At 37.6% G+C, this 27,632-nt stretch overlaps 1 protein-coding gene across 1 annotated transcript; it reads left to right on the top strand.

The window, feature by feature from the left end:
• myo1f (myosin IF) lies at positions 1 to 26,505 on the top strand. Its single transcript, XM_044362366.1, has 28 exons — positions 1 to 527; positions 7,041 to 7,169; positions 9,440 to 9,529; positions 9,624 to 9,718; positions 9,854 to 9,941; positions 10,054 to 10,143; positions 12,580 to 12,711; positions 12,927 to 13,061; positions 14,187 to 14,319; positions 14,824 to 15,020; positions 15,152 to 15,232; positions 15,362 to 15,448; positions 15,671 to 15,757; positions 16,446 to 16,613; positions 16,931 to 17,016; positions 17,105 to 17,186; positions 17,273 to 17,379; positions 17,468 to 17,566; positions 17,804 to 17,948; positions 18,647 to 18,761; positions 18,850 to 19,019; positions 19,246 to 19,391; positions 22,343 to 22,489; positions 22,575 to 22,723; positions 22,904 to 22,966; positions 23,168 to 23,378; positions 24,223 to 24,383; positions 25,445 to 26,505. The coding sequence occupies exons 1-28, from the start codon at positions 525 to 527 to the stop codon at positions 25,519 to 25,521; spliced, it is 3,273 nt and encodes a 1,090-aa protein (XP_044218301.1). The 5' UTR covers positions 1 to 524; the 3' UTR covers positions 25,522 to 26,505.
• Positions 26,506 to 27,632: the final 1,127 nt, after the last annotated feature.

The raw sequence follows: 27,632 nt of genomic DNA, 5'->3' as shown, positions 1-27,632 counted from the left end.
TTCAGCAAAACATCATTTGGCAACAGATTGAAGATAATTATCTCTCTGTAGTTGTTGTTGCCACCAATACTCGTCCGCTGTTTGCAAGATGAATTGGATTGACTAATTGTCTCGTGAATCTTTGGGCTTTGCTGACACAAACACTGACATCAACCGTTCATTACTTCATCCTCTGTCCAGTGACTATTACAGAAATACAGAAGTAGCAGCTTAACTTTATGTGTGTGCATCAGAGTGTGTGTGTGTGTGCGTCTGTGTGTGTGTGTGTGTGTTATCTTAAAACAGTTCTTGTTTCACACAGTACGTCTCTGGGAGTATGAGGAAGTAAGCTTGCAGTGGATGTCTTTTAGGTCGCTGGCTGCCGACTGTCCTGCTTTGTGATGGCTGCAGTCTGAGGAGCTCAATCTGTGGATTTTTACAACACACACACACACACACACACACACAAACAGAGCCACACACACACACTCTCTGGACAGTGGACACCTGAAGCAGGACCGGGGGAGGAGAGACCAGCTGCAACGATGGTACAGTACCACACCCTCATTTATTATCTCTCACACACTTGAGACAGCTGTAGCGTGTATACACTCCTAAAACTAAAGTTTATATATCTTATGCTGACGTTTTCTCATTCACATAGGTTTTAAGTGATTTCACACTGTCTTGAACAGAATTTGCTGTTTTTCTGGCATAAATGTGACTTCTGAGGCAGCTTTCTATTTGTAAAAGCTATAAAAGCTCATTTTATCGTTGTAGTTTCCACTTAACAAGTCATAAGAGGGTATTCATGCTTTAATGTCAGTTTTGACATGATAAGAGATGTGACAGCAAGTCTCTTCAGAGAAACTCAGCTCGTTTACCACAGAACAGTGAGTTTCCTCTTTTCCAGGACAAGCCCTTTCATTGAGATGAGATCAGTGCAGCAAAATATTTCAATTGCATCCAATTTGTGATCAAATTTGGTGTGTAAATGTTGATTTGGACTCAAGAAATTCAGAAAATATAGACTTACATTGTATGCAGAACAAGGAATTGACAGAAAAAAGGTGATGTTAATGTTAAAATTACTAAGCAGAAAAAATACAATATGTTAATCAGACTGTGAAGGGATTGAGCTGTACAGTAATCTCAGCATGCAAGATTGCCATCACAGTGTACTGCACTTGGAGGGGCTACCAGAGCAAGCTACGATACAGGAAGCTGCAGGAAGAAAACTATCATGTACAAAGTTTACAGGTTTCATAAGAGGCACTATGAGTTGTGAGAGAGGGAAGTGGACTGCCTTCAGTTTCTGTAAGAATACTTCCTCTATAGTCAGAACAGTCCTCATGCAGTGCTACAGTGCACAGCCATAATATTATAGTCACAACAAGTCTTTAAATCACTTAAATCTCACTAAACTGATAGATTTAAGGTCAAAGATCTCCAAAGTGTGCAGAGAAATGTAACTCTGACAGTGTATAATTTTCTTTTTAAAATGCAGTGTTTCTACTCCAATTTTAAAACATATTTATGCTTTTTGGATATTGACTTAGCTATCATCCTTTCAAATGAAGACTTAAAAGTGCGATGGGGGTCAAAAGAGGCTGTGCTCTAATTGCAAATAATAAGCCATTTAAATATAATTGACACGCACACAGTGAAGCATGCAGGGACAGAAATAACTGAAGTGTGACAGGTGTTAAAGGGTCTGCACGCTATGGTTTTTATTTTTTTTAACACTCCGGATAGTTCCGATTTGAGGCGTTGAGATCTTAGTGTGTTGAGACTTCTGCTAAACCACAGTCAAAGAGGTGACTGGCGTTTTTATTTGTGGTTCTCATGAAAAATTTGCAATTTTAACTCAACAGAAATGTGTTCTCTCTAGTAACAATTCTTTGTCTAAAGACTAGAAGTGTTTCTCAATGAAAACTGGTCACACTGTGGATTTTGATACATAACATTTTGTTCATTTTTGTTGAGTTCTTTCAAAGTATTTTTTGATACTTGGAGCATCACAAACACAATGATCCAGGCATAGTTGATTTTTTCCAGAAATGTCAAAGTCTACTGTCAATTTTACCAAAAAAAAAGTGCATATAATTTATAATAATAACAGTCTTTATTTGTGAAATGATTGGGACAATACAAAGAAGAGCTTTGAACAATAAAGAGACGGGGCAGAGAATACCCACTTATTGTGGACATTGAAGTTTATAGAAAATTGGTTTTTAATAGAGATTTAAAGGATGTCACTGAAGTAGAAGATGAATTTCATCAGCAAGGATGTTCCAGAGTTTGGGAGCCATGACAGCTTTAAGTCCAGACCGGAGCAAAGCTTTGTTTCAGGATCTGAGTTGCACAAAAACTCACAAATTGATTAAAAACAAATTTGATTCCTACAAATGATTTCAAACTCTTGTGTAGATGCCTGTCATCCTTGAACCACTGCCTGATCGCAAGGGCGCCAAAAGTAGGGGATCCAAGGGGCCATTGGCCCCCCCACTTTACCTTCCTCCCCCATTCTTTTAATCACTGTAAATCACTGTATCCCTGAAAATGCCCCTATATTGCAAAACTTAAGGTAAAAAGACATTTCCCGTCCACTCTAAGACATTAGATAAAATAAAGCAGACAAACATAAAACAGGAAGAATATTTATATTTTAATCCAATCAAAGAAGACATTTTCACACAAATCAAACGCATACAGTATACATTGCAACCAATAATGCTGTGTGTTACATTGTTTAAGTCTGTTTGAGCTGTCAACTTGTTCCTGTGAAAGTTCATGTGAATTCATATCATATTGAAATTGACAGGTCCAAAGCATTTCCTCTTTGTGTAAAGGCAATCGAGGTGCTCCCAAAGTTTTTGTAGGCTATAGTAGGATATGAATGACATTTTTACAACAGCAAGGCATGTTGATAATTTGCAAAGGTGAAGAAGTAGGAAAGTAATTTAGTAATTTTTTTTTTCTGATTTATCATTAAATATGGATTTGGAGCATGGCTGCTTACAACTCAAGGATAACATTAACATTCATATTGCCTGCTTGCTGTTACTCAGCCATAGAGGTGTTAGTTTCCTATAAACTCTGGTCTATCTACCATCACACACACACACACACACACACACACACAAACACACACAGACTTTTTGGCACCCACACTTCTGAAATGAATCCGGTGCCCTTGCCTGCTCCCTCAAGTGCAAAGATGCAAAAATCACCACTAAACTAGATTAAGCTGATTTGCAAGGATATACAATATGTGTCCCTTTATGTTCCTGCCATGAGATGAGAAATGGTTTGTTTTTGAGAGTTTGCCACATTTTTGCATTAAAGACGAGTTGACACACTTAAGAAGGAAGCAGCAGAACATCCTGAAATCACTGTTACACTTGAACGTGTCTTATCTTTGTTACAGATCACATAGCTTCAAAAAGCGATTTCTACTCTAGTTTTACTTCTGTTCAGTACTATCTGAATGTGAGCGCATGAGCGTCTGACTGCTCAAATCTCTAAATCAAAACTTTGTGTTGTTTTTGATTAAGTCTGTGACATACATTTGCTAAAACTTACAGACAGTGTGAAAACTTAGATAGTATTTATCACAGTTATTGTATTTTCACTGCTTGCAGTTTCAGGAGTTTTTATTAGTGTGAGACTTCCGTCCGAATTTCCCCTTGAGAGTTTTTAAACATAGGACTAAAATTCATACCAAATTATGTATCTGCTTATGTGTTACATCTGCTTATTCCAACTCTTAAATAAAACTACTGTAGTTTAACTACAGTATATCATATTTAACAGTCCAACTGTTCTCCTTTGAGAAAAAGCCAATAGGGAGAAATTTATTAGGGCTGCAACTAACAATTATATTCATTATCAATTAATCTGCCGATTATTTTTTGACTAATCGTTTCAACTATGAAATGTTAAAGAAAAATAGTGAAAAAATGGTATTTACGATTTCTCAGAGGCCACAGTGATGTCCTCAAATTGCTTGTTTTGTCTGACTAACAGTCCAAAATTTTAAGATATTCAATAAAATGTTATATATGAAAAAGAAAAACAGTAAATCTTCACATTTGAGAAGCTGGAACCATTAAAATGTTGACTGAAACAATGAATTTTTGATTATCAAAATAGTTGCAGATCATTTTCTGTCAATCGACTAATTGTTGCAGCTCTGAAATTCATATTTTAAATAATTTGATTTGATGATTGTGCCCCCTACCTTTACATTATTTCGATTAAATACCGTTCAAATCTTGAATTAAGCAATAATGTTGCGTTCTATCATATGCAGAGTAGACGGTCACACTGAGCCTGATAACATCCTGCTACACAACAGTCACAGACTCTGAACAACAACCCACATTAGCTCTCCTGCTAAAGTCTCCTTCTTCTTATCTAACTTACAAACATGAACATACATCTTGTCCTGCACCTTAGCTTGTTGATTGAGCCACCAAACAAACATTTGGCAGGGAAAAGTGCACCGCTAAGGTCAGTTAGCAGGCTAGAGCGCTAATTAGCTGTTCAGCTGCAGAATATTAAACAGCATGTTAATGTACCTGAAAATGTCACTTCGGACCCTTTAGATGCTGGTTCTTCAAATCCCTGTTAGCAACATACAGTCTGTCCATGACTTTTAGCCTCAGCAGTTTGCCTCCATTAGCAAGGTGTAGCAAAGGTGTTTGAGTGTATCAAGTGACTGTGTTAACTGGCGACTTTCAGTCGAATGCATCCATGGTTGTACTAGTGTTGAAAACACAAATGCTGCCAACAAGTCGAACTCGTGAGTTTGAGGTTATGATATGGGAAGTCGTGCCCACAATATGCTTGGTGTTGAAGTGGTTAAGTCGTGAGAACACCGCTGCTAGGCAACATGGACGCCAAAAGACTCCTCGTTCTCTTGTCATTCTTCACTTCTTTCCAAGACATGTTGACTTACTTTGTATTTCATATTTCACACCAGGCAGAGAAACAAGTAATGAGACAACAGGGCTGACGAATTTTTATACATATATAACTTAACCATTACTCATAATGACAGAGGAAAAGATGAAGCCGTTGGGAATATCAACATTTTCCTCAGACATATACAATTACAAAGAAAAACTATAATTACAATATATTAACTTACCATCCACTGAAAAATGAACCTTCCTTGGCCTCTGCCATTTCTGAAAACGTCAATAACACGTAACAACTCGTGAACTCAGAGCTTTCAGATAATTTCCGCTTCTGAAGTCGCCTATTTGATGGCAGCAAAACAGAACATATAAAAGCCTTAAATTCTCTCAAATTAAATGTTCAATACAGTATACATTCATCTGGTCCTTTTTGTCTTACATTATGTAAATTAAATGCTGTCGCCAACAACATGCATTCACATTTCTTCACTTATTTTTATGAAATTAATCATTTTAAATGTTAGCTTGTTTGGGGGGAATGCTGAATCTGTTTGCAGTATCCCATACAAAACAGTTACAAAGCATGTTGACATTATTTCTGATGGCAAACTGGGGTGATTAAATGTGATTTTGATCCCAAGATACTATACCTTTTATTGTGTTTATTTATATCAAAATATCACAATTCCCCAAAACTTACTCTGACATGTTGGGCATCTTTGGAAACCAAACCAGACACGTCTTGATCTTGTCCAGGAAAGTACAAGAAAGCATTTTGATCAAAATGATCAAGCTTCCACCTGTAAAGCAGTAAGTGCCGCTCCAGACCACAGCTCTACCACTGTACCAATACCAAGATCTGTTCAACTTAACACATCAAACAAACCAGCTCCTTCTAAGGAAAACCAAGACACGGGACACAAGTTCATCTCTAGGTTTTCACTTGATCACTAGGTTTTCGTCTTGATCTGGAAAACTATATGGACTGCGTCGTCAGGGAAACACCCTTTTAATCACAGAAATAAATTCACAGCATAAAAAGCATCAAGTCAAAACAGTTGTTTTTGTTTTATCACCATGTTATGATCAGGTATGTACATGATTAGGCAATTTAAAGAACTTGGTGTTGCTTCTCTAAAATGTCTAAAATTTGAACATGAGCTCACCTCATCTGTGACCTGTTTCCTGACAACCAGGCCCAGCTTCCTGTAACGACCATAACCACATTGTGTTACATTCTTAAAACATGTCTACACTGATGCCTAGTCTGTTTCTCTTTCTTACCGTTTGTTTATTTGTTTCTTCTCTGTTTGTTTGTTTGTTTGTTTGTGTCTATCTTTCTTTCTTTCTTGGTTCAGTTCAAAGAGCATAAACTTGAATTTACAAAGGTGCTTTCCAGCGATTTATATTGTATGTCCATTAAGTTTGTTTACATGTTTGTTTCATTCTATTTGCTTGTTCGATTGTTTCTTTCTTTATTAGTTTATTGTTTGTTTGTTTGTTTCCATCTGTTACAGTTCAGATCAAAGAACATAAACTTGAATTTACAGTAAAGGGGCATCTCAGCGATTTAGTATTGCACAACATTAAGTTTCTTCCTTTGCTTGTTTGTTTGTTTGTTTCTTTCTTTCTTTCTTTCTCAGTTCAAACACTGTGAACTTGAACATAAAGATGAATTTCCTATAGCATTTCCATTAACATGAATCATAAAACCTGAACCCGCAGAGCCTGAGATATACTGACTTTTATTCTCAAGTATCCTCAAAACACTGGATCCTACGTTTCCCATAATGCATGTAGTCTTTCAAATTATATATTTGTAAAATATTCTTTCTGCAACAAAAACACTTGTGATCTTCAAGCCCAATTTCTTTTCAGACTTTGGAAAATGTTGCTACAGAGCCACAGAAGACATTTCACAACAGTTTTACTCCTCATGACTAGTAAACGGAACTAGTAAAATCAGCGTAGTGGCTCATATAATAATTTAAGACTTAGTCATATTTCCATTTCATCTTTTTTTTTACTATAAAGAGTTTAAGACTTCAGTGAATAATGAATTCAGAGAAAAGTGGTATCTCAACGATCTTGTTCATCTTCAGCTCTCTTTCCTTGTCTTTGTGCTGTGTGATTCAGGCTAAGTACCATTGGCAGAGTCAAAATGTGAAGCAAAGCGGCGTGGACGACATGGTCCTGCTGTCCAAGATCTCTGAGGACGCCATTGTGGAAAATCTCAAGAAAAGATACATGGACGACTACATCTTTGTATCCCTCAGGCTCTCATTTAGACTTTTCTGTTGTTATTCCAGCCAGTTATGTAATTTTACTGATTGTCATAGATTGTTTTGTATTTTAACTGTTTCACTGTTCGGAGGATGATGGACAAAATAAACAAACATATTTAGGTTCTTGTTGCAGCTGCTTAAAGACAGTAAATGACTATGAACAGGAAGTTCAGTAACATGACCTGACATGATCAATCAGCTGATGTCAGCCTCATGTTTAACTTCATTTTTTATCTCACAAAGGCATCGGAGATTTAAAGTAAAAAATCCTAATTTGATTAAATGTGGGGCATTAGTGTCCATCCAAATCAAACTCATTCCCTTCATAGACCAAGTCCTTTTCTGTCCTATGACCTACTGTATGTGTTTAAAGTTACATACTGTCATACTCATACATCCGTCCCCGTCCCTCAAACATACCACAAATATGCCAAAACGCAATGAAACAATCGTCATATTATATCATACTATCTTAAACATATATGGTCATGAATGCAAGAAATTCACTCTTCCTCTTCTGCATTCTATGTGTGACTCAACGGCTCACTTCCATCTTCCGAGAGCACAGCTGAACTTCAAACCAATAGCGTGCAACAACAAAAAAACCCTCAAATATGCAAGCAGGAGGAGCTGACGTCACCTTAAGGCTACACTGACATGAGTATAAGGGATGTATGCATTGTCTTGAGGTTATTGACTTGACAATGACTTTATTCACACTTATGAACTATTTTAGTGCATAAAACAACATCTGGGTTGCCAGATGGTACATTTAAGTGAAGGATCTCTTTGGTTAGTGTTGCTCCTTTGGTAACATAGCATACTTTGCCTTTTTAGGTGGTTCTTTTATCAGACTAATCAGGAAATTTATGGACTTCTTCAAATATATTCTTTATTTTGGTTGTAAATTTTACTCAAATAAGAGTAAATAGTGCATTTTTGGGGAACTATTTTCAGCTGTGGATTAATACACATTTGGTGCACTATTGAGTATTTATGGCAGGATTGTGTATGTGGGATTTACTCAGAATAAATTGCAGTTTAAACTACATTTATTATGAGTGAACAATTACGTTATTGAAACATGTCACACAGTGCAACAATGTGGCCACTCATGCACATCATTTTGACCAGAAACACCAAAAAAATGTCTCCAAATGGTTTGATTTTTCTTGTGCTAAAAATAGTCAAAAAATTAAGTCCCTGCAAAGCCAAAGTTAGAAACAGAAACGGTATATGTGCAGTGGAGTGCAGTGGGCCTCCACCCATGTTTTGAGGAGGTGCAGGATGAGACATTTTTGGGCGTCTGAGATCACACACACCTCCCACTATGATGTTGCTCTGCTAGCTGCTACAACCCACAAGCTTACAGTTAGGACCAGGTTTTTAGCTAGTCAATCAAAAATACATTTGAATGGATAAATTTATGCAGACGCCCCATGAGTTCAAGACGAGTCATCAAAAACTTTAACATTTTACAAGAAGACTTACAAGACTTTAAAAAACTCACACTATATATTTATTGAATACAAAATGCACTTTATAGGATTCAAACCTTCACATTTTAAGCCAGAAATACTCCATTCTGACCTTGGTGACCTCAGTTATGGCTGACTTACACACCCTTTCTAGGTGCGTTTTGTCTCAGAAGCATTGCTTCATTTCACGAAATCCCAACTGTGCAAAAAGCCAGATCCATCCTCAAAGACCCTTCACACATCCTCAACTCCTCCTTTGAATGGCCTCCCTCTGGGAGACGGGTTCGGAGCATTAGATGCTCAACAGTCAGGAGGAGAAACACATTTTGTTCCTGAGGCAGTTTGCCTCTTTAATCTCACAGCATCTAACTTCCTGACCCCCTCCCCTGTTCCACCCACCATAGACTCCAGCAAACTTTGCACTCTCTTAACACAGTTACCACTCTTTGTAGATGTTTTTAATGTCAGTTATGCCTCAGTTTTATGCCTCCCATTGGCCCTTGGGGACAAATAAGGTTCATTGAATTGAATAGAATAGATTCTTTAGTTTTTTGTGTAATTTCGTTATGTAAAGAAAGTGAGTAATCTGCTTCCTTTGCTATGTTCTGATACCAATGAGTATGTTTTGTTTGTTAGGTTTTTTTTTGTAATGAGAGGTTTATTAAAGCAGGGAAATCGCAGGAACAGTCATGCTTAGATTTGCCTTTTGAAAAGCAGCAGCAAAAACATCTTGCTTCTTGTTCTTATGACACTCCTTAACCACGCTGTACAGACGTACATCGGCCCGGTGTTGATATCAGTTAACCCGTTCAAACAGATGCCCTACTTCACTGACAGAGAAATTGAACTTTACCAAGGAGCTGTGAGTAAACTTCAACATTTTATCACCCGTAAATATGTTCGGTGTGGTACATTCCCTTCACCCAAACTGACAACAGATCTCTTTCTCTCTGTAGGCCCAATATGAGAACCCGCCCCACATCTACGCCTTGACTGATAACATGTACAGAAACATGATGATTGATGGAGAGAATCAGTGTGTCATCATTAGGTGATCACCCACACTCTCACCACATTTTCCTCACAGTCTCTCACATTTTGAGACCTTATAACGGACTGTTTGTGAGTTCTTTTGTTAGGGTGAATAATTTTTCTAACATTATGTTGTTTTCTGCTGTTGTGGTAGCGGCGAAAGTGGTGCTGGAAAGACGGTGGCTGCCAAGTACATCATGGGTTACATCTCCAAAGTATCTGGAGGAGGATCAAAAGTTCAGGTACAGACAGTATGCAACCCTGCAGCCAAAATGACTCAAGACACCTTTAAACTTCCTGCAGTGTGGTCTGCAGATATTTCTGCTGTCTCTCACTCTCATGTGTGTGTTGCAGCATGTGAAAGACATTATCCTGCAGTCAAATCCTCTGCTGGAAGCCTTTGGTAACGCCAAGACCGTCCGCAACAACAACTCTAGTCGTTTTGTGAGTAAGACTTTCAAGTCAGCGCTGCATTTTTGTTTTGCTCTCTCTGCCGCCTTCAGAAATGAGTCTATGGAGTTTATTTATTCACTGGAGTTTTAATTTGTTGGGAGACTTGAATGTTTTCCCCCTAACTTTATTGTCAATAAGGAGGATTTGACAAAAAAAAAAATCTCACCACAAGGTACATTAGTAGCTGTTCTGGAGCTTTCAATTGAATCACAAGTCATAAAATTGTAGATGTTAAAACTTCTGTTGTTCTTTTTGTTTTATTACTAATTATTTTAGATTATTTCTAATTATTTAAGAAGATAAAACCTGACAACACAGAGCAACCAAGATGACAGCAACCATCTCAACAACACTGTTGAAGTTCACCAATAAATTAACACAAAAACCACCAGTATATAAATAAAAGATGAGCCTCTCACAGCTGTGTAACTAGAAAGAAAACAGAATCAACTCATGCAAGAGGAAGTCGAAAGATTATGCCAATAATATAACGATCGCCTCATAGTACATATTGCAAGCCTTTTTTGGCTATACCCATTCATGTTGAACCACAAGTACAGATCAGCCGAGAACCCACCACCACATGAGACACTGCACACATTTCCCACACGTCAATGTTCAGTTTTCTCCTTCTATATAACTCATAGTCAAGTCAAGTCAATTTTATTTGTATAGCCTAATATGACAAATCACAAATTTGCTTCAGGTGGCTTTATAATCTGTACAGCAATACAACATCCTGTCCTTAGACCCTCGATCTGAATAAGGAAAAACTCCCTAAAAAAAAGCCTTTAACGGGGAAAAAAAATGGAAGAAACTTCAGGAAGAGCAACAAAGGAGGGATTCATCTCCCAGGACGGATGTGTGATAGATGTGTGTACAGAATAGAACAAGTTAACAAATTAAAGAAATACAGCCTGGAACAGAATAACAAAATCATAACAAAAACTGTTCTCCTTACAGCTATGAAAGTTTGCAAATGCTGCATTTTCTGTTCTTAATATAACTCCTTCTGTATTTTCATGACTAACTTGACTTTTCCATGTGCAAAGTATGATTCTCGCAGCAAAAATAAAACCCATTAGAGCTAAATTAACACATTCTCTGGCACTTTAAGGTCCGAGTTGGCTTAGAATTTGAGATTAAAAGTTAATTCTTATTATTGGAAACTGCAGCTGACTAAACATTTTCAATTCTGGGCAAACTCCATTTGCAGACGAAGGTTGTGTGATACGATCAAAAGCTCTAGAACAGCTATAAATGGACCTTGTGGCGAGACTGTTTAGTTAGCTGCTGTTTCCAAGGTCAAGAATGAACTTTCAATCTCTATAAGAGGATGCATCACAGATTAAAAAGTCTAAAGCTGATTTCTCATAATTCTCTCTGAGGAAACTCAGGCAGTAACTAACGATTATTTACATTGCCATTAAATAATTAAATAATTGATCGACCATTTGATCTATGGAATGTCAGAAATTAGTGAAAAATGTCCATCACCATATCCCAAAGGCTGAGGTAACGTTTTTCAAATACATCTTTTGTCCGACCAACAGTCCAAACCCTCGATATTTAGTTTTTTATCACATAAGACAGAGAAATGGAGAAAATCCTCACAATTGATAAGCTAAAACTAGGGACTGTTTGGCATTTTTGCATGCAAAATGACTTAACCAATGAATGGATTATTGAAATAGTTGCTGTATAATCTTCTGCCTATCTACAATAAACGATTAATCGACTAATCGTTTCAGCTCCAATAGGAAAATAACAATATTTAATGGTCATCACAAATAGATTTCAGTACTTTTAGGTTTTCTGGCAATATGTACCGACTGTAGAAAATGGTATATTGTACAAGATAATTGGATAAATATTAGGATATAAGTATAGTATAAATATTAATTGTGGCATTACAATGCACCACAGACGCTTGAGAAGGTGTTGGTTTAAGCTAAGAGTTTAGTTATTTCTCATCAGGGGGGTCCTGATGCTATGATTCACACCTATAAACCGCATGAAAGCGCATTTGTGCAGCTTTTGCCTTTAGTGAGTGCATGACATCAAATTGTAAAGTTTCCTGTCATCACTTCTTGCAGGGACCCTATTTGCGGGTTGATGCAACAAGATGCATGCTGATTTTTTTTTTTTTTTTTGTAGGTCATACAGATATTGCAAAAATGGAAGTCACAGTTGTTTAAGCATTACTGAGCTGATATCTAACACAAGTTTACTGTTACACTCATTATTCAACTGTACTTATATTCTTCAATGATGCAGAAATGTGTCACTTTTATGTGCATGATGGGGGAAATTTCCCCTGCTTTCCTTGTCCTTTGCATATGTTCAGTGACCAGATCTGACAGATTTATCTAGCTGACAGCTTGTTTATCACCTTTGAGTGTTAACTTTGATTTTTGCATCTATTAGGGGAAATACTTTGAGATTCAGTTCAGTAGAGGAGGAGAGCCAGACGGCGGAAAAATCTCAAACTTCCTGCTGGAGAAGTCAAGGGTGGTGAGCCAGAATGAGAACGAGAGGAACTTCCACATTTACTATCAGGTCAGAGGCTGACGAGCGACATGTTGCATGTCATAGATCGGTCACATGAACTGAGAGATCGTGCTAAATGTCACATCGATGTGAAAAATAATCTTCTTAAAGGTTTTAGAAGATGTGAAATTGAACTATTCCTCATTTTTCTTGTGTCTACATTGAGAGACACTGTTTTGATGTTCAACTTTAACTTCTCCTTTACTTGCACTGTTGTCTTCCAGCTGATAGAGGGCGCCAGCGCTCAGCAGAAGGAGGGCCTGGGTCTTATGACCCCAGACTACTACTACTACCTCAACCAGTCTGGGACCTACAAGGTGGATGGAACCAATGACAGCAAAGACTTTCAAGAGACTATGGTACATAATCTGGGGATAATCTATAGTGATTATGTTACTTTTTCTGTCTTTTTTTTTTTTGACATTTGCCTGAATTAATGGATAGTTTTGCCTCCTCTGGTCTCTAACATTTTTTTTAAATCAAGATGAAGATCAAGATATACTGAATGTCCACATGGGGACATTTGTTTTGCAGTTCCTGTTATGATTTCCCACAGCCCAAGTCCATATCTTGTTTTATTTTGTCCAACCAACAGTCCAAAACCCAAACACATTCAGTTTACTATCACAGAAGACAAAGAAAACCATAAAACAATCACATTTGAGAGGCTGAAACCAGAAAATGTTTCACATTTTTGCTTTTCAGTGATCAAAAATAGTTTCAGATTCATTTTCTGTTGATAAATTAATCAAATAATCAACTAATTGTTGAAGCTCTTGTTCAGTTTCAGCAGCCACAAGCCAAAAAACCTGGGAACCTCTAGTGTACAAAATTCCTCAGCTGGAATATTTCCCAGGTTTGCTGTGCTGTGTGCTAATATAATTAAACATAAAATTACTTAGGAATATGCTCCATGTAAGCACATGTTTACTGAAATGATCTTTTTGACACAGGGGCCCAAGATCAAGTAGGAGCCACGTTAAGTCCCTTATCGTGTCGATATTGTGCTGTAGTAGTGCACACTCCTTTACAAAGGTATCATTGGCCATATTACTACAAACTAATTGCCACACAGTGATCCATGTGGCTTTTGGGGGCCCCTGCTGGTGGTCAGGGGTCCCAGGAAATTTTGCCTGGTTGGTTACTCAAGTACTATACAATTTTGAAGTACTTGTACTTTACTTGAGTATTTCCGTTTTATACTACTTTATATTTCGCTGTTTTCAACTAGGTGTACCTAATAATCTAGCATCTGAATGTATATTGTAGATGCTTTATACTCTCCCAGGTGTTCTCATATAAGAAACAAATGACTCAGCCAGTGACCTCGTCATCTACTGTCACTTAATATCAGCCAAACAACCAACTTTAAAATGTAAAAATGGGTTTTGTCGAACAAATATTTCCCATGAATCTCACTCATGGTCATTGGTAATACCCCAGACTGTTGCCCTCACTGCCCGCTGTTGTCTTGTGGTCTCCAGGAAGCGATGCACGTGATTGGGATCCCAGGCGACATCCAGTCTCAGGTGCTACAGATCATTGCAGGCATCCTCCACCTGGGAAACATCAGTTTCGTAGAAGCAGGGAACTATGGGCAGGTGGAGAGCACAGACTGTGAGTGAGACAAACACACCTGCAGCCTGACACACCTTCACATACCACACACACGGGTTCACTCGTGCATGTGCTGTGCACACACAATCCCACTTGGAATATAAAATTGTCCAATTTTCGCCCCTCGGGGATATGAGCAAATTAGAGCTCACCATGGCAAAAGTGGTCCCATAGCAGAGACTCTGCTAATTGATTGAATCTGTGCACATCGGTGCTCTTGTTTATCGTCTCCTGTGGTTGTTGCCTAGCGATTCCTTTCTCAATGGATAATTGGTGTTTACATCCAAGGTGGTAATTTTACCATCCAACAGTCACTGTCTACAATTTCAGAAACCTTTAGTCACATCCTCATTTATGGTGCAGTTACAGTTACATTTTCAGGCAACGTGCTCACTTTCAGTCTGGCAGCCAAACATATCTGAATCTCCATTCTAAGCCTCATTTTTACACCGTTAATATGTTGGTTGTTGATTTGAAACTTAACTTGGCCTTTGTTTGCTCTAGTGCTCGCCTTCCCTGCTTATCTGCTGGGCATCGACCCCAACCGTCTGCAGGACAAGCTGACAAGCCGGAAGATGGATTCAAAGTGGGGAGGAAAGTCTGAGTCCATTAACGTGACATTGAACCAGGAACAGGCCACCTACACACGAGACGCACTGGCCAAAGCCCTCTATGCGCGTCTCTTTGACTACCTGGTGGAGGTAGCCAAGCTTTATGACATAGTAGACACGAATGCAGATTAAATCAAATTCCTGTTTTTTCTACCTTCACTAATGGAGATCATTCATATTTTATAACTTCTCTCTGCTTTCTCTCTATCTGTCTTCTCCAGGCCATAAATAAAGCCATCCAAAAACCACATGAAGAATTCAGCATCGGCGTCCTTGACATTTACGGTTTTGAGATATTCAAGGTAAGTCTTCTGTCAACTTGCAGTTACATAATATTTATAGACAGCCAGTAAAATAACAGATGTTAGTATTATAGGGTTTGTTTTACTGTGTGGTGATTATCATTGACTGGATTATTTTCTCCCCGGCAGAAAAATGGCTTTGAGCAGTTCTGTATCAACTTCGTCAACGAGAAACTGCAACAGATCTTTATTGAACTGACCCTGAAGGCTGAGCAGGTAGTTACAGCGCATTTATTGCTTTTGTGAAGTCAACATTTGTGATTTATCCTTCTTGTCTCTGAATATCTGCACTATTAAAGTAAATGGGGATCCATTTGCTAGAAGCAAAGAGCCAGCTTCTGATCTATTCTGCAAATATTTAAAACCCACCGTCGTAATATTTGTTTCCATCAGCTTTACCTTGAGATATTTTCTTTCTGTCTTCTAATTTTCTCTCAGGAAGAGTATGTTCAGGAGGGCATCAAGTGGACTCCCATTGAGTACTTCAACAACAAGATTGTGTGTGACCTTATTGAAAATAAATTGGTAAGCTCATAATTGCATCACCTTAATCAATACACCAAAAATGAATATATGTTTTTATGAATCAATTAAAAGTGGTCTTGCTTGACCTTTTTTTTTATGTTATTCTTAATTATCTTAATAATCTTTGTCAGTGTCTTTCAGTTTTTGTCCACCTTAGTGATTATTTTCATTACTAATTAATCCACAGATTATTTTCCAGATTTATTGTTTGGTCTAGAAAATGTCATAAAATGGTGAAAAATCACAATCACAAATTTCTTACACCTTCAAAGTGCTTGTTTTGTCAGACCAGCACCCAAATATATTCAGTCACATCACACAAGACAAAGAAAAGCAGTATAATCCTCTGAATGTTTACAGTAAAATGGACTGAAAACTGTTTCATCTGTCAATCCTTTTCTCAATTAATCAATTAGTTATTTGATCTATAAAATGTCGATCAGTGTTTCCTAAAGCTCAAGGTGATGTCCTCAAATGTCTTCTTTTGTCCCAACCAACAGTCAACAACTTAAAGATAATCAGTTGAAAAGCTGGAATCAGAGAATTTAGACTTTCATGACTCCAAATAATTAATTGATTATTGAAATAGTTGGCAATTAATTTGATAATTGGCAACTAATCGATTAATTGACTAATCGTTGCAGCTCTACTGTATTACAGTAAAATTCAAGCCATGCTCTCCTTGCAGAACCCTCCTGGTGTAATGAGCGTGCTGGATGATGTGTGTGCCACCATGCATGCCAAAGGAGAAGGTGCAGATGGCACTTTGCTGCAGAAATTGCAGGCCGCTGTGGGAACACATGAACATTTCAACAGCTGGAACTCCGGCTTCGTCATACATCACTACGCTGGCAAGGTAGAAACCCGGACTTGAGATAATTAGTCACAGTGACTCTCCTGTAGCAGAAATACTACCCGCTGTCTCTGTCATGAATGTTTATTTTAGTTATTTTAAACAGTATGGTTGCGGCTTATGATGCTTGTTGGCTGACATGTTGCGTGATTGAGGTTTCAGCCACAAGAGAAAATAGGTGACTAGGCATGCTTGTTGGCATGAACATGTTAAATAACACAAAGTAAATAACCTAATAATGTTTTTCTCTCTGGTCATTAATTATGTCTGGCTGGTTGGTAAATCTTACACAGCAGTTATAACCTCTCCTGTCGTCTCAGGTGTCGTACGATATCAACGGCTTCTGTGAGAGGAACCGGGATGTGCTTTTCCCCGACCTCATTGAGCTCATGCAAAGCAGTGAATAGTGAGTCTCCTTTATTTATCTTACTTTTTCACTTATGTTTGATATAGATATGCGGTGAAAATTATCTCTCCTGTATTTGCCTCTACAGTGACTTCATCCGTAGCTTGTTCCCTGAAAACCTCAACACAGATAAGAAAGGCAGGCCGACCACAGCCAGCTCCAAGATCAAGGTGAGAATAGTGTTTTTTTATCTGTTTGAAAAGAGGAAGTTTTTAGCTTCAAATAATACTTCAATTTACACTGATTTCTCCAACAGAGGCAAGCTAATGATCTGGTGAACACGCTGATGAAATGCACTCCTCACTATATCCGCTGTATCAAACCAAATGAGACAAAAAGACCTAAAGACTGGGAGGAGAGCAGGTCAGAACCAGCACCTTGACACAGATTCACATCAAACACATGGTCAACAACACATGTTAATGAAAGGTGGTGTTGCATCTGTTTTCAGGGTTAAGCATCAGGTTGAATACCTGGGACTGCGGGAAAACATACGTGTAAGAAGAGCTGGATTTGCGTACCGCAGATTGTTCAATAAGTTTCTGCTAAGGTGAATTATTAATGCACAGTTTTGTAAATGTACAGTATTATGCAAACGTTTTAAGGCACTAAAAGTAAAGTGAGAACTCTCAAAAATAATTCCAATTCCTGTCTATTGCATTATAAATAAGTATCTAAACATCTAAAGTGCCTAAAACTTTTGCACAGTACTGTACATGCATGCACTTCTTATTTCTCTGTGTTTGTCCTGATAAAATAAGCTCTGCTCACACTTGTTTGTATCCAGGTATGCCATTCTGACAGCTGAGACATGGCCGTGCTGGAGGGGTCCAGAGCAGCAGGGGGTCCTTCACCTCCTCCGTTCTGTCAACATGGATAATGACCAGTACCAGATGGGACGCACCAAGGTCTTCGTCAAAAACCCTGAATCGGTAAAGAGCTATATTTCAGTTTGGCTGTTATTTTACGTCTGTATTGATCTTTATCTATTGTAATATTACAGTTTAAAGCTGTTTAAATGACGTGCTGATTCATCTCTATGTGCAGGGACTCCTAACATTTAACAATCAAACATTCCATTTAACAGACAGAAAACTGATGAAATACTGTAAGAAAATAAATTATAATAATTATTCTGAGACCGTAGTTTTGTATTGTATTGAAAGGGGGGTAAATCATCTGAAGCACTATTGTTATTAATGGAGTTTGACAGGTTGATAAAAAGGAACTTATGCAACAAGATGAAGTCAAGAATTTGCAGTAATGCAAGCCAAAAGACTAAAACTTAAAAATTTGATATTTTGTCCAAAGCTCAAGTTGAGAATATACCAGCAAGCCAAAAGTTTTTGAAATTTTGAAATAAGATGTTTTTGGCTTGAAACTTCAGAACATCCTGGAGGAGCTGTAACAGATACGTCCCTTGTGTACCCCAAATGAGATAAAATTGCTAATTAAGACAAGGCAAGTGACATTTACTCAAATTAAGACAAACAGCCTTGCATAGTCAGTACTAGATTGACTTTAAATATAAACGAAAGGGTTTCTTACTAACCTAGAAATATAGTTTTTGGATTGTAGAGGGAAATAAATCATAAATGCAAATTCCTCCCTCATGCTGTGTGCTCCCCAGCTGTTTCTACTCGAGGAGATGAGGGAGAGGAAGTTCGACACTTTTGCCAGGATCATCCAGAAGTCCTGGAGAAGATACATCGCCAGGAGGAAGTACGAACAGATGAGAGAGGAGGGTGAGTTACAAAGACCTCTATACTGTTCCTACCTGAGTGCATGTTTTCAGATCACGATTCTAAATGTTTGTCCATCCTTGCAACACAGCTTCTGACATCCTGTACAACTCCAAAGAGCGGAGGAAGAACAGCATCAACAGGAACTTTGTTGGAGACTACCTCGGTCTGGAGCAGAGACCTGAGCTCAGACAGTTTCTGTCCAAGAGGGAGCGTGTTGATTTTGCTGATTCTGTCAATAAGTTTGACCGCAGGTTCAAGGTGAAGCTTTGTGCTATTGTAATGAATGAAGGGGAAAAAAAAGGTCTTGCTAAATTCTGTTAAATCTGGCCAATATTAAATGTGTTAGAGATGTGACAAGTCTTTCCTCTAAAACATGTGACACGTAAGATGTCTCTTTGCACCAGACCTCTTCCCCGAAGCCACAAACAATCTTGTTCTCCTTTTCTGTCAGAGTTCTCACTTCTTTTTTTTTGTCACAACCCAGTCCATCAAGAGAGATTTGATCCTGACCCCCAAGGGCATCTATCTGATTGGTCGAGAGAAAGTGAAGAAGGGACCTGAGAAAGGACAGATAAAAGAGGTGCTGAAACGAAAACTGGAGTTTGGAAGCATCAGTGGTGTCTCTCTCAGGTAGGAAAATTAAACATTGATCTTACGTGCACAAGAGTTACATTACCACAGTTGCTAATGGTAACATATGTGGTTGCTGCTGTGGTGAAAAGTACAAGAACTAGCGTGCTGCTTTGTCGGTCGATAACCGAGTTATGAGAAGCTACTGTTGAGAGTAATTATAGCCTGATGAACATAACGTACTCAACTGGAAATTCACAGAATTGGTCTTCTTCTTTTACTGCTTTACAAGGAAACAACTTGACATTCTCAGAGCCAGTTTCACATACGTGATAAGATTTTTCTTAAAGCTAATAACATCATGCTTGATTTAAATTGGAGACATGTTTCTGACACTATTATTCAGAGGTATCTAGACACGTAATGAACCCTAAACCTGAGACGAGTGCATTTAGAATCATAACAGTTCTTGTAATTGTAGATAAATATGTTTAAATGGGTACCACATATCTAAATGAATAGGGATCCGTGCATACTTAGTGACTAATACTGCTACTAGTACAACAATATAATAACAATAATAATAATAAGTTTATTTATATAGCACTTATCAAAACCAGAGATTACAAAGTGCTTTACAAGGACAAAATGAAAAAGAAACAGAAGAATACATAAATACACACATGTGGATACATTTATCCAAATTGAAGTAGGGAAACAGGTGAAAATGCATTTTCAAAAGCAATATTTTTTAATAGAAAAAGCTATTTAAAAGAAGTTATTTAAAAGCCTTTTGATAGAAATGTGTTTTAAGCGATTTAAAAGAAGTACTGATTTTGCAGGTCTGAGTTCGTCAGGCAGGTTGTTCCCTAACAGCACAAGCTTTGTCACGTTTAGTCTTACACCCTGACATGGGAATGCCAACATGTCTGTCTGAGAACAGGATGTGCAGGTCTTTAAGGGACGAGTAATTCAGACATATAGTCTGGAGATAGAGGTGCTTTAAAAGTCATGAGTAAACTCTTAAAATGATTCTGCAATAAACTGTTACCCAGTATAGAAACATCAAGAGGAGAGTAATATGATCTTTTCTTGGTTTTTGTTAGTAGTCTGGCTGCCTATGAATTGTTTTGTGTTTTATAATATGATATAATTTCTGATTTATGATAAAAGTCAGATTAGGCAACACTTCAAGTGTTGCTCCAGCTGCTTTCAACACTTCAGACACTTCAGCTGATACTTTATTTCAATTGTTATACTTGAACACAAGCTCATTTCAGAACTAGCTCCTTTCAGCAGAAGTGGAAGGTAACTCAGTACATTTACTCAAGTACTGTACTTAAGTACAGTTTTGAGTACTTTACTTAGTGCTGCTTTATACTTGTAATAGCACTGCACAACAAGATACTCCATTACATTTAAAAGCCCTGAATTTTAAAAAAAATTACATAAAGAACCAGTGTGGAGGATTTAGTGGCATCTAGTGGTGAGGTTGCAGATTGCAACCAACTGAATACACCTCCCCTCACCATCCCCCTTCCAGCGTTTAGGAGAACCTACTGTGGCTTCGAAACTCATGAAAACGTAAAAAGCCCTCTCTAGAGCCAGTTTTAGGTTTGTCCATTCTGGGCTACTGTGGAAACATGGCGGTGCAACATGGCAGGCTCCATGGAAGAGGACCCGCTCCCTATGTAGATATAAAACGGTGTCACGAATTGCAGAGCAGGTTGATGTAAATGCAGAGACAAGAAGCAGGGCTGAAGATTTTATTTATCTTTTATTTCTGGGATTAACAGAACAAATTAAAGCTAACTGGGCAGAACAGACAACTTGACAAAGACTGAACTGAAAACTGAACTTAAATACAAACTGAACTAATCAGACAACAAGGAACAGGTTGCACAACACAAGGAGCTGATAGACTGGGAAGACACTGGGAGCAGGGAGGGGCTGACGAGACTGATATAGGGCAAGTGTGAAGGTGACAGCAGACCGGGGAAGAACACTGAGACAAGGGCAAGGCTAACAAAGATGAAGGGAGTACATGAACACAGGAGGAAAAACACAGGGCAAAACAGAAAACCAAATACCCAGAAACACAATGAGTCCAACCAATAAAGGCAACCTAAGTGAAATAAAGCCAGAAGTCTTAAAGTCCCTCAAAAAGTCTAACTCAAAACAAGCCCTCGCATTCACAATCCAATCTTCACAAAACAGAAAAGTCAGTGGGCATTCGTTGTAAAGTAACAAAAACACAACGATTCTTATTTTCAGGTGATTTAACACTATTTAAAACATACTTATGAATATTATGTTCAATTTCTGCCAAGTCTGTTCCGCTAGATGCCACTAAATTCTACAGACTGGACCTTTAAGTAAACATATAAAAGTATCAGTTGCAAAATTTACTTCAAATATTGACAGTATAAGTACTCATTATGCAAATTGTCCCTACTCAGTGTTATATTTGTTATATACTGTAGACAGATATACAGTGCTGTAAAAAAAAAAAAAGTATTTACCGTTCTTGGAATTTGTGATGTTTTGTTGTTGAATCAAAAAGGATTTAATGTGTATTTTTTTGACACTGATCAACAGAAAAAAGACCCTTTAATGTCAAAGTGAAATCAGATCTTTACAAAGTGATCTTAAATATATAAAATATAAGCTACATCATCTGTTTTACATGTAAAATACTGAAAAGTAACTAGTAACAATAGCTGTAAAATAAATGTAGTGTAGTAAAAATATTTTCTTCTGAGACATAGTGGAGTGGAAGTATAAAGTAACATGAAACGTAAATACTCAAGTAAAGTTAAAGTACCTCAAAACTAAAGTACTTAAGTAACAAAAGTAATTGAGTAAATGTACTTTCTACCACTGGTTTCAGTTAGAGAAACTCAACATGTTAAGTGTTTTAATGTTTCAGCAGTGGTGTAAATTTTCTTCTTCAAGTTTTATCACTCTTTATCTCACTTTATTAGCTCTTAATGTTGTGTTTTTGTCTTCAGTACGAGACAGGATGATTTCTTCATCCTGCACGAGGCCCAGTACGACAGTCTGCTGGAGTCCAACTTTAAGACAGAGTTCCTCAGTCTGCTCTCTAAACGCTACGAGGACGTGGCCAAGAGAAAACTGACAATATCCTTCACTGACAGGTAGAGGATCACACACACATACAGATTTTATTTGCATAGAGAGTCTCACACACACAAACCACTAACATACAATCTCACCACCCAGACTAGAGTTCAGAGTGAAGAAGGAGGGCTGGGGTGGAGGAGGCTCCAGGGTGGTGGTGTTCCAGAGGGGGCAAGGGGACCTGGCCCAGCTCAAACCTGGAGGAAAGACCCTCACCATCACAGTAGGGGACGGTCTACCAAAGTCCTCCAGTAAGTTAAAAGAGATAATGAAACAGTGCAGCCTTGAAATAAAGACAGGCGAGACAAAATGTATAGAAAATGTCATGCATATGAAGAAATATTAAAAGAAAAGATTACAAAGATGAAAAATGTTACATTACATAGATTCTTGTGTATCTAAATGTTGTAACTGAACATTTATTTCATCAGAGCCAACCAGGAAGAGTGCTCCACAGTCTCGTGGTGGCGGGAGAAATCACATGGCCAACAGAGGTAAAGTATTTTTATCTATATATCTTACTTGACTGGATTGATAAAACCATTCCAAACTTCACTTTCTAATTTCAAAACCACATTTGTAAGCAATGAGATGTACTTTTAGCTTTAAGATTTTCATTCAGCGGCATTTAAACTTAAGTCCGAAGGTTGTTTAGGGGGTTAATCTTACTGTTATTCCACCTTGTCTCTCCTCAGCGCACCAGAATGGAGCAGCCCCATATTCCAGAGGCCATCACAATCAACAACAATCAGATATCACATATTCCACCCCGAACAAACAAGGCCGGCCACCCAGTGCAGCCCTGCCTAAACTGGGTTCCCAGAAGGCTCCCAGAGTCCCAGCCCACAACCAGTATAACCAGGGAGACCAGGACTTCCTTAACGTGCCTGATCAGGGCATGTCAGGGTAAGGCAAATGAAATATATAAAAAAAAAAAAGAAAAGAAGGGATGAGCACAGCTTGTGTGGGTGGAGATGATTAGTCACTAAAAATCATTGCATACAAGCAATGAGCTGTGGCGATACAACAAGGAGTGGCGTAACGCTCACTGAACCCAAACAAATGAATGAAAGCCAACGTAAGGTAAAGAAACCTGTTTAGTTCCAGGACAATAAAGCATTAAAAGATCCTTAGTATCACTTTCTTATCAGCCCCCTTTATAAAAGGTTTATACGTTTCAATTAATGGTTTTATTAATGGCTCATGGTCATTTACTAAAACTTTATAGATAAGTTATCAATTATTAATAAGAGTGCCTGAATTGTCCAGTTTTGACATTTACCTTCTAGTGGAGGGCTGCAGAGAATCTGGACCAAAATCCATTTACTAACAATTTATTAACAGCTACAACTGCAGACTAGATGGATTAAAAACAAACCCATTTTTACTCATTAACATTTATAACAAAAGAGTTGATGAAATATTAAAAAGTCAGAAATCAAATTATTACCAACATGTATAACTGCATTATTATCAAATAGAGAGTGTATTTTCACAACCATGCAACCCAAAATGTATTCCTTTATATCTGATCTATAAAGTATTACTAAGTGGTTTGGTCACAATTAATAAAGTTATAACATAAAGCGTGCCTTATTAGACAGTTTTTCAATTAAAAAAAAGATATAAAAACACATTTTCCAGCTCTGTGTGTCTCTGTGGCCACTCAGTCTCAAAGAAACTTTAGTAAGAGTTCCCGTCTTCTTCAGCTCCTTTGATCTCTTTGTCATTTTGTCTCTCGTTGTCACAGGAAGCAGAGGAAAAGGAGCATCAGTAAGCGGCCTCCCCCTGCTCCTAAACCTCAGCCTCGCCCCCAGGGCCCCCAATGCAAGGCGATATATCAGTACATCGGCCAGGACACGGACGAGATCAGCTTCGAGGTCAATGATGTGATAGACCTCATCAAAGAAGGTGCGTGTGAGCTATAAGGAAGCAGGATGGAGAGTGAATAGTGATAAAAAATAAATGATCAGGGCCTTGTTTCCTGACATTTCAGCCAGGAGAGATTAAGAAATTACGTAAGAAGATGGAGAGGAGGACGATGACAACAAACACAAATTGGCAAATCAATTGCTGAATTAATTTTTTGCATATGTTGGTTTAGTTTTAAAGTGCAGTCTTAAAAATGTACAAAAACAATAAGAACTTAAATAAGGAGTCACTTGTTAATCTACGATCGTTTCTTAGAGTATCTGTAGTTACTTTTGCTTTTGCTTTTGCTTTTTGGAAACATCTGTTAAGCTTAAGAAGGTTTGTAAAATGGATTCTACGATCATCTTAGCCTTAAATATAGCCCTACAATTTTTCAAGTCATTGAAACAGGTTTTTCTTGCTGTAATCATTCCTCCTGTTCATACTGACCATTAGAAGATCCCTTCATAATGCACTTACAATGTAAGTGATGGGGGCAAAAATCCACAAGCCTCATTCTGTGCAAAAATGTTTTTAAAAGTTTATCTGAATCTAATATGAAGCTTCATTAAGTAGATATCTTTCAACATTACAGTCCTTTTAGAGCCTCTTTGTGTTACTATACTTCCACTGCAGCTCAACAGGGAAACACAAAGAGGGAATTTGATGCTAAAAAGACTGTAAATGTGGCAGATATCCACTTGATATGACTAACTCAGACTATCAGATAGACTTTTAAATGCATTTTTTCACAAAATGACTGTGTGGACACACTGTGGATTTTAGCCTCCATCACTTACAATGAAAGCGCATTTGAAGGGGATCTTTTAATAGCCAGTATGAACAGGCGTATTGATTATAGTGAGGAAAAACCTCTTTCTCTGTTCATATGGGCACCTGACTTTTGTTTTAAGACAGACTTGAAAAATTGTGAACCTGTCCTTTAAGATGCTTTTAGGAAATGAGGCCCAGGACTGGCTCTGGCAGATATACAATAGCTTCTGTGCTGTAAAGTGCTGCTACTGGTTAATGATAATTTTCTCTGCTGCTTCCCTCTCTAGATCAATCAGGCTGGTGGACGGGCAGGATTCGAGGAAGGGAAGGTCTCTTCCCTGGTAACTATGTGGAGAAGATTTGACCAGGACTTGATCGATCCTGGTGGACATATCTTCATCTATTAAGAGATACATGTAATTTGCTGGACCAGCATATACTGTTCGCTAAACAAACTGCCTGTGAATTGTTCATGGTTGTATGGTAGATCTTCATCCATAATGGAAACAAAGTTTTTCAGGATGGACTCTGCTGACATTTGAGCCTCATATAACTTGTTTGGCAGCGTGCTGTTGTACAAGTATAGCACAGGAGACATCGCTCTTATGGTCATGATGGTTAAAACACAGATCCACTGCAAAGAGCTGCTCAGGTTTCATCTCCGTCGTTGTCTCGGACTGAATAACCTAGCAACAAGATCTTTTACAACAGCCATCTTTGAGCCATCACACGACTGAATATAGCCTCCAGCTAAAGTTACAGTTCTGATAAAAAAGTGACCTTGAAATACTTCATTGCTTCCTTGTGTCTATAGAGTTTACTGTGGACGTTTTTCTCCAGAGTAAAATCCAATATTGCTCAGTATTCATGATTAAGGCAACAGCAAAAAATCAAGTAATGATATACATTTGAAGATTTACTGAATAAGTGAACTTAAAGTGAACTTAAATGTTATGTTTGCACTTGCTTCCAACTAATCAAATAGTTTTTTTCACTTTAAAAAAACATTTAGATTTTCTGTTCATGACTCTTTACTGATATCAATGGCATTTCTTTGTATGTTATCACCTCATTAAAATCAAATTAAATATATTTTCATATTTTTTTTACCTCAAGGATGTTTTCACTGTCCTACAATTGGTAAGAGCATCTATGTTACTGAAGACTTTTTGAATATGTAAACACAAAGGAGTGACTGCATAATTTGAAAGTGTTTATTTCTGTGCCTTTTTTTTTTTGCAAATCTTTGAATTTGTGGTCTTGTCAAAAATGTAATGTTTTTCACAGTCAACATATATTTTTGTTTATGAAGAAAATAGTAAAAAAATAAAGTTGAAACTTACATTGATTTTGGTTTTTTTGTGGTTGTTCTTGAACTTGAATAAAAAAAACATTGACAGGTACAGGTAATAATACATATAGAGGGGTTTAATTTATGACACTTAATCAATTACACTATTTCTTTCAAAAGATTAAAATAAATCTGTCAAAACAAAGTTAATTTAAAATATATGAAAGAAGGAAAGCAGCCAGTTCAATAAGAATCAGTAGAGGAAGGTGCACATGTTGCTAAGACTTCATTTGAAGCTCTGCATCCTGCAGTAATTGGATTAACCAAAGCCTTGTGATTGGTGCGACACACCTGGTTTTCTCTTCGTATTTAGGTCCTTGAGAGAGCTCATCATGGTAGTGTGTGTGTGTGTGTGTGTGTGTGTATGTGTGTGACCATACATAATTTCAGATAATTAACACAACACATGCAGCAGTGGAACATAACAAAGTTAATTTATTCATGTACTGTACTTTTAGGTAGATGTAACTTCAAGTTTGAATTACTTTAGTACTCAAGCTCATGCTACTTTATACTTCTACTTCACTTTATTTCTGAGGGAAAGATCGTACTTTTTTAAATTTCACTGTTTATTTACCTCTCAGATTAAGATTACATTTGTAAGTAAGTATATGATTGTGTGTTGTTATAGATTTAATGGTACCAATTTTCTGATAAGTCTTCCTTTATAAAGGGGTTTATAAGAAAGACAAAGTTTGATGCAGGATGAGATTTTCCACAACCTGGCAACCCAGAGGTTTTTCTTAATTAATGGCTTATAAATTAACTATAAAGCAAAAAAAGTAAATGATTTATTGAGTTAATAAGGGTTACTTATCGGAAGGTGGTACAGAAGTAGCTCCACCTTGTCAACATTGAAATGCTGTTTACATGTTGATACATCAGTAATAATGTTCTCATAGTGTAAACATGATAAATAAAACACTGAATAGTGCCATTTTGCATAATGAGTAATTTTACTTTTCATACTCTAAAAGATAGGTTCACAATTTTTCAAGTCTGTCCCACAACAACAGTCAGGTTCCCAAATGAATGTACATACACGTTTTTCTTGCCATAATGACACCTCCTATTCATACTGGCCAATCAACGAGCCCTTCATAAAGCACAAAATACGCAGTCAG

This window comes from Thunnus albacares, chromosome 9 (genome assembly GCF_914725855.1).
Source record: "Thunnus albacares chromosome 9, fThuAlb1.1, whole genome shotgun sequence".
NCBI classification, from domain to species: domain Eukaryota; kingdom Metazoa; phylum Chordata; class Actinopteri; order Scombriformes; family Scombridae; genus Thunnus; species Thunnus albacares.
The sequence above is the reverse complement of the archived record's forward strand: the minus strand, read 5'-3'. Positions and strand labels throughout refer to the sequence as shown.

Coding starts and splice junctions, on each gene's coding strand:
- myo1f (XM_044362366.1), top strand. Junction 17,567..17,803: donor TTCAATAAGTTTCTGCTAAG/GTGAATTATTAA, acceptor GTTTGTATCCAG/GTATGCCATTCTGACAGCTG. Junction 17,949..18,646: donor TCGTCAAAAACCCTGAATCG/GTAAAGAGCTAT, acceptor TGTGCTCCCCAG/CTGTTTCTACTCGAGGAGAT.